General features: G+C 39.0%; 1 protein-coding gene across 1 annotated transcript in view; it reads right to left on the minus strand.

The window, feature by feature from the left end:
• LOC132819100 (melatonin receptor type 1A-like) overlaps positions 1 to 6,459 on the minus strand; it is a 57,016-nt gene extending 50,557 nt beyond the window's left edge. Inside the window, exon 1 of the mRNA XM_060830469.1 lies at positions 6,276 to 6,459. Coding sequence (XP_060686452.1) covers positions 6,276 to 6,459 — 184 coding nt within the window. The remainder of the gene's footprint in view (positions 1 to 6,275) is intronic.
• Positions 6,460 to 8,197: the final 1,738 nt, after the last annotated feature.

Here is an 8,197-nt window from a genome sequence, read left to right on the forward strand (position 1 = left end):
CAAGGTTCACAATACTTATGCCCAATTTTTGAGGATTATCAGATTTAGCTTCCAAGAACTGAAGTTGGCTTAAATAGTCTTATTTCATTTTATACTGGACTCAGTGCATGAGGTACATTAACGTCATAAAGTTATAAAGCTTTTATGGCATGAAGCTGACCATGTGTGTCCATGCTTACTTGGAAACATTTTGCTGTTCTTTCACTGTTGTTAAGTCAATATCCTTGAATTGCCTCCCTAAAAGCATTGTGGGCCTACCCACAGCAATGGACTGCAGCAGTTCAAGAAGGCGGCTCACCGCACCACTTTCTCAAGGGCAACTACGGATGGGCAATAAGTATTAGCAAAAGTAGCATAGCCCATGAATAAAAATAAAAATAAAAAGTTGTAATTAACTTCCAAAACCAACAGTGAGATAATGACTGAATAACCTATTTATGTTTAATATTGCCACTTGAGTGATAAATATCGGCAGATACCAAAGATATCATAGCTGATGTTCCTCAAAATGGTGTTATGGTTTTTTAGGCCCCCCCATCCCCCACCCCCGAGAAGTTTGGTAAAGGGTTAATTTAAAGCTTTGTCCACCTCTGGCAGTTCAGACGAGTAATTAATATAAAACCCAAAAATAACTTATTTCTTCAGCTCAGATAGAGAGAACATTAACACAAGTTGAGCATTTAAAATATTCCTTAAAATCTTTTCTCATACAATTAGTCAAAGAGAGTAGAAAGGAAACTTATGACCCGTTACATCACAGTAGATGTTGTTCATCAAATTAGAAAATATGAATATTGATGTATTTACAATCAAATTAGGTTAGCATGAATGGTTATTAATGAACTATTAATATATGTAATCAAAACTAAATACGCTTTCTTTCATAAGTAAGATTATATAATGGTAACTAGAAAATGCATTGAATGTTAAATGAGTTCTGAATAAATGAATTTGCATTGAATATATCTTTCTGATAATAAGGCAAATTAGCTTTTTGAAAAATGTTTATAATGTACATGCAAAATGATCATGAGCCTGATCACACCACATCTTTTCCTTTTGCATTAGTTATCTATGTTACTCATTTTGTTTATTCGCGAACCTCTCTAAATACAGTCCTGTGCTTTGTAAATAATATTTATTGTTAGGCTGCAGCTATGGCCCATCTTAGAGGAGATGAGTGGTTCTGGCTACACATCTATACAGGTTCAGTGAAATCAGATTCAGTGTGGAAATATAGTTGACTGAATCTCCAAGACACTTCTGAATGTACTATTAAGTATCTTAAAACAATGAAGAAAATCTTTTTTCTCTTTTAGCACCAAAACATAGCCACTTGACAAACAGAGCTCTTTGTCAATTTATCATGCCAAGTGCTCTCTGCTGGTGACAGAACCAGCTATATGACTGTAATGTTGCAAGATGGCCTTCTCACTCTACAATATTGATTTCACAGCAGTAATGTGGAATAATTGCAATTTTAATGAACCAGCATGCCCAACTAACCAACAATACAGGTTGAGTCCGTGATTAAGAAAGCGAATGCAATGTTGACATTTATCTCAAGAGGGTTGGAATATAAAAACACCATTGTGCTATTGAGATTTTATAAAGCCCCATTTGGAGTACTGTGTCCAGTTTTGGTCCCCACACCTCAGGAAGGACATACTGGCAATGGAGCGTGTCCAGCGGAGATTCACACTTATGATCCCTGGAATTGTAGGTCTAACATACAAGGAACGGCTGCGGATCCTGGGATTGTATTCATTGGAGTTTAGAAGATTAAACGCAGATTTAATAGAAACTTACAAGATAATACATGGCTTGGAAAGGGTGGACGCCAGGAAATTGTTTCCGTTAGGCGAGGAGACTAGGACCCGTGGACACAGCCTTAGAGTTAGAGGGGGTCAATTCAGAACAGAAATGCGGAGACATTTCTTCAGCCAGAGAGTGGTGGGCCTGTGGAATTCATTGCTGCAGGGTGCAGTGGAGGCCGGGACACTAAATGTCTTCAAGGCAGAGATTGATAAATTCTTGATGTCACAAGGAATTAAGGGCTACGGGGAGAATGCGGGTAAGTGGAGTTGAAATGCCCATCAGCCATGATTGAATGGCGGAGTGGACTCGATGGCCGAATGGCCTTACTTCCACTCCAATGTCTTATGGTCTTATGGTCTAATGGCTTTACTTCAAACTCAATGTAAACTCACAAAGCAAAACTAGAAGAGAATTGAGGAGGAAATATTACAATTTGAGTATTAGACAGCAGTGTTACAATTCATATTTGCAATAATAAATCAATCTTGTTACACTGTATGTGCTTTCTCAGTGTTGTCTCGAATATTTTTGACTGTACAAATAAGTTATTTTTGTTCAGAACGTTTCATAGTTATTTTGAAAACTCTGCAACTGAATTCCTTGGAAAAAACAAATTACTACGGAGCTGCTCTCAGGAAAAACTTATTGAAGATTTTGCATCCGTGCCTATTTAAAACATATCTCCTTATATGATTGCCAAGAAAAACAAAATAATTGTATATTTATTGAAATGTAAGCTCTCATACTAAAAGCTGAAATCACAAAGTAATTTGAATAAACAATATATCAAAAGTCTCTTTCTTTTATAGGACAGGAAATTTAAACCAGTACTGAAGATAAATAAAAATAACTACGCTATCAGTCATCTTAATTGAAGACATATATTTCTGCAAATATTAAATGACTAGTAAATACTGTTAAGGTGAAACATAATCTTAAAACAAGTTATAAATAGGTAGCCTTATAGATTAGAATGTGTGATATAGGTAAAACATAACAAAGAGAACACTTCAAAAATCGCGTACCAAACACTAAAGTCATCTGAACTCCGTGGCTTTCTGTTACATCCTAACAGGATATATACTTTTGGCAGCCTCACTGTGATGCCAGGTCTTGTGCTAGATATAACACAGTTACTTTCTTACTTATCACAGAATAGTTATAGCACAGAGGAAAGCCAATCAACCTCCAGTGTCAATACTGCCTCTCTGAAGGATCAAATTCACCAGATATCACTGCCAGCCATTCATGCAACAGCCTTTTATATTATTTTCTTTTCAAATAATAATCCAATTCTCTCAATTGAACCCGTCCTCACCAAACTGTGAGCAGTGCATTTCAAATATCTACGACTTGCTGCATGAAAAATCTCTTCCAATGTTTTGTTCTGCTGCTTTTTTCTGTTAGTGTGTTAATTCTAATGTGTTTGGACAAATTGTACGTTGAGCCTATCTTTAGAAATATTGGTAAACTGCTGTACTGAGTATCAGAAATAAATGAGTACAATATCAGTGAAATGCTGTTGATTATATTTTGGATGCATCACAAAGAGCATTAAACTCCAATTTGTAGACACATTAATCATTCGGCAATATCACAATTTTTCTGCATTTACCTTCTCTAAATATGCAATAAGAAAAGGGTAATGTTCATTTTGTATTGAGCTGCCAACATTTGACTTTCAATCAGTTGTGTGTTGTATCTTTATTACAAATAAATCTGTTTATTTTACAAAAGTATTACAGTTTTATTGATGCCTTTCGATAAGTTAGGAAAGTCTGTCCAAGTTGTCAGACTTGTAGCAACACATAGATCCCAGAATATAATTGATAGGTTAATTAAATTAGCACACGGCAATTCTGGGGAGGGTTGAATCATTTTCTATCATCCTAGTTTGAAATCTTAACAATCCTCTGACCTAGTCTATCAATACATTTATGTCTGCTTAGAGAAAAGGACCTTGATAACAATATTTTTAGATATCAATATGTATTGAATTATCCCAAAGGTTACATGGTTAGTACTGAATGAATCTTGAAAATCAAAAAATATTTCCTCCATTTTGCTATTTCTCATGTAATCATACTACTACTGGACGTTTTTCCGGGAAGCCAAATAAAGTTATGCCAACATATTCAATAAAATTTGAAACAGCGAGGCAAGTTACAGACAATCTCAAATAGCTGGATGAATATATCTACATAAGTAGCAAATCTCAGCATCAATGAGGACACTTAAATACCAACTGGAACAGAATTAATCTTAAACCAGAATGGAAAGGGCAATGCAGTATTTACAAGATACTGTCATCTAACATTTGCCAGAGGGAATTTTATTTGAAAGCTGCATTATTTTCCAACAATGAATTCTTCACTAACTTCAGCAGATATCAGCATCACCACAGGGAGAGCTGGAATAAAGAAGTATTTATAGCTGTGTTGAAAAAGCAAAAATAGCACTAAGTCAAAATTCATTTATTTATGAATGAAGGTTGAGCATGATTATTGATTCAGAGAAAGATTTGAAGCAGAAAGACTTGCAAGGCTACTAGGAACTGGCAGCGATTGGGAATTAATGAGGGACCTCTGTTCGAAGTGGACAGATGTACCAGTGCCGGATTGCCGCCTTCTGTGCTCGCTTACAGTATTCCATAATGAACCAGGATAGAATAATAGTAATTAATATTTCTCCCTCCAGCTCAATGAAACACGTTTGTTAGTAAAGGTGTAGATTTTTTAAGTTCTGCATTATTAAACCTCCTCTTGCATTTCGGATATCAATTCTTTTTCAAGTTGCTACATGAGGAAAAATAAAACTTGTCTTTGGAGCTTCCCACATCTGGATGGATTCGCTAATAATCGCGAGAATCAATAATTGTCTTCTTTCAGGTAATTCAACAGGTGATAGCATTGTTCTGCAGGTGCAAGAAGGCGTATGGCCTGCACTAGACAAATTCAGTATTATTTAAAGCATTAAAATAAAACGAAGAATGGAGGATGCTGGAAATCTGAAACTAAAATGGAAATTGCTGGAGAAAATCGGTAGGATCTGTGGACAGAATGCCCACATCACCTCCAGTGATGCTGCCAGACTTACTGAGTTTCTCCCAGCAATTTCCGTGTTTGTTTCACTTCAAAACATCTCGGACACTCATTTTTGTTTCTCAAACACGCAATAAGACGCTACAAGGACAAATAAATCGTGGCTGGGTTTGATAGCATCAGCAAATGTTGCATTTGTTTGTCGTAAATGAATCATTTCAGCCTGGGGTCACTGGGCTCCTGCAATTGATTGATTTCGCTGCTTAAAGTGAAATCTACATGCATGGGGTGGCGGCCAGATCATCGCCACATCCAAGTGGACCGCGGGATTTCAGAATCTTCCCTCTTGTGTAATTACTACCCTGAATGAAATGTTCTACAGTGAAACTCCCGCCAAATGAATCATTTCAGTGGTATTGTCATAGATTCTGTTTCGCCATCGTAATGAGGCTTTCCACACTGACCGTTCGGAAGTGATCTCTTGTTAAAATCGAGCTCTTCACGAGAGTATGGAAGATCTACATCACAACTATAATACAGTGAAAGAAGGGTGACTGTGAAGACAAAAACAAAATAGCTTCAACTTTTTGCTTAATATCAGAGTGAAAAACCAGTAAAACTGGACAGTCGTGTACCAGTAAAAAAAATCCCCGAAAGAACTGTGGGTGCTGGAAATCAGAAATAAAGACGGGTCACCGAATCCAAAACGTTAACTTTGATTTTTGTCCACAGATGTTGCCGGACCTGCTGAGCATCTCCAGCAATTTCTGTGGATGCACCAGTAAATCCTGTCGGAATCGGAGAGAGATGGGACTCCGGGAACACCGGGACCAGTTGTCGATTTGTAAAATAAAAACATATTTTGAACTCATTTATTTATTCACCATGCGCTCAAAAAAAATCCCCTGTGAAGTTTGGAATAAAGTAGATAGTCTACTCTACAAAATGGAAACCATCTGAAGGACAGTATCTGAAAGGTATAAGATACATAAATCGTCACTTTGGAAGCGAGTTAGAGAAATGCAAGGCGAGAGGGAAAGACCAGTGAAGTGGGACGAACTGGGTGGTTCATTCAGTGAGCCAAAACAGACAGAGTGGGCCGAACGGTCTCCCCTATCTCTATCAGCAAAACTTGCCCGAACTGGATCCCCAAGTCGATCTGCCAATCAGATTTCGTTTTTTTTAAATCTGTCCGCTGTTTAGGGGAGCAGTGTGTCATCTATGTTTGACCGGGTGCTGTCTGAGTGTCAACTCATCTCATCAGGGAGACTTCATTCTAATATCAAACACTTTATTTAACTCAAACAGGCATTAACATCCTTCTGATTAAGCGAAACATAGTTCAACATAAAACAATGGACTAACATTTCACCCAGGAAACGGGTTGATATCGGAGACATGAGCTATCCCACTCACCGGCATTCCTCAACTTCTTGTTCCTGTAAACTGACAGGATGACGAGGAGGTTCCCCAGGATATCGATCACGATGGTGAATATAAGTAGCCCTGCCAGGGTGGTGGCTACCCAGGGTGGCCGATCCAGAATGAACGCTTCTGGGACCAGCATGGAACGGTTTAAACAGCTCACATTGGTGCTCATTTTCCTTAACTTTGACTTGGCGCCGCAAATGTAAATTCTACGGAGGGATCCAGCCAACCTTCAGCACCAAAGCCAGCCCGGTCACTCTGGTCACCAGTGATGAATCTGACCAAGGCAATCTACACCACATCCATCAGGGTTAAAGTTTTATTTCCGGGGAGGGTACAAAAACAAATCCAGGGATCTAACTTTTCTGAAGCTGCTAAATCTACCGGAGGCAGGACTCTTATATCTCCCAGTGTCCCGCTCACATTTCTAGTTAGTGTCTCTTCAATGTTCACGGCCCTTCTGCCATCATGTGACGGCGGCTTGCACTGAGCCGTGTAGGAAGACCGCCCCTGTGTGGCGGGGAGATGGAGCTTTCATTCATCCCCACGCTACACCACTCACACCGAGTAACATCAACCTCCCTGTTTGTCTGTCTCCTTCCAAGGCATTCGCCAGTTCTGAGAAAGAGTCACTGAATCCCGAAACTCCTATTTCTCTGCACAGATGCTGCCAGACCTGCTGAGCTTTTCCAGCAACTCTTTTTTACATTTCTGATTCACAGCATCCGCAGTTCTTTCGGTTTTGACAGTTCTTTCATTCATTTATCAATTGACATCATTGCAGACATCCGTACGTGCGCTTCTTCTAACCTGTCCTTTAGTTTCTGTCTACTCCTTTAGCTACGTCATCGTTCCATTCAGATGTTCGTTGTTTTCTGGACCAAGTTGTCCGTTTTATAATTTCCAGACCTTTTGTGAAACTCCCAACTGTATCTCAGGTTCCGAAATTAGAAAATAAATACAAAAAGAAGTTGCATGTCTGGGAAATATTCCATAGGGCCCTTAATATTTGTAAGATAGATAGACACTGGTGAAGTGCTGGAAGATTGGAGGGTGGCTAATGTTGTGCCATTATTTTAAGAAAGGCTGCAAGGAAATGTCTGGGATCTACAGAACCTGTGACCCTAACGTCTGTGGTGGGTAAATCGTTAGAGGATTCTGAGAGACAGGATCTTGAGGCAAAAGGAGAGGCAAGGACTCATTTGGGATAGTCAGCATGGCTTTGTGTGTTGGAAATGGTGTCTCATGATTTTGATTGAATTTTTTTGAAGGAGTGACCAAGAAAGTAAATGAGGACAGTACAATAGACGTACTCTACGTGGAATTAGCAAAGCCTCTGACAAGGTACCACATAATCTGTTGTTGAGTCAGGTTAGATCTCACTGGATCTGGGGAGAGCTTGTTAATTGGAGGTAGAAGGCAGAAGGCAGAGGGTGGTGGTAGAGGTAGGTAGAAGCCTTCGACCAGCAGTATGCCACAGGGTTCGGTGCTGGGTCCACTGTTATTCATCATTTGTATAAATAATTTGGATGAGCATTTAGGAGGTATAGTTAGTAAATTTGTAGATGACACCAAGACTGGTGGTCTGGTGGGCGGTGAGGAAGGTTATCTAGAAATAAGGTGAGATGTTGATCAACTGGGCCAGTAGGCTGAGAAATGGTGGATGGAGTTTAATTTAGATAAATGCAAGGTGTTGTATTTTGGTGGGTCAAACCAGAGCAGCACTTACACAGTCAATGGTTGAGTCCTGGGGATTGTTATAGAACAAAGCAATTTAGGGGTGCAGAATCAGAGCTCCTTGAAAGTGATATTTCATTTAATTTATTATATTTGCCACTCACGATGAGATCTTCCCCACAGTTAGCTGACCAATGCAGGCTGAGTGACTTTGCAGAACAACACCATTTAGT

Source organism: Hemiscyllium ocellatum, chromosome 1 (assembly GCF_020745735.1).
Source record: "Hemiscyllium ocellatum isolate sHemOce1 chromosome 1, sHemOce1.pat.X.cur, whole genome shotgun sequence".
NCBI classification, from domain to species: Eukaryota; Metazoa; Chordata; class Chondrichthyes; order Orectolobiformes; family Hemiscylliidae; genus Hemiscyllium; species Hemiscyllium ocellatum.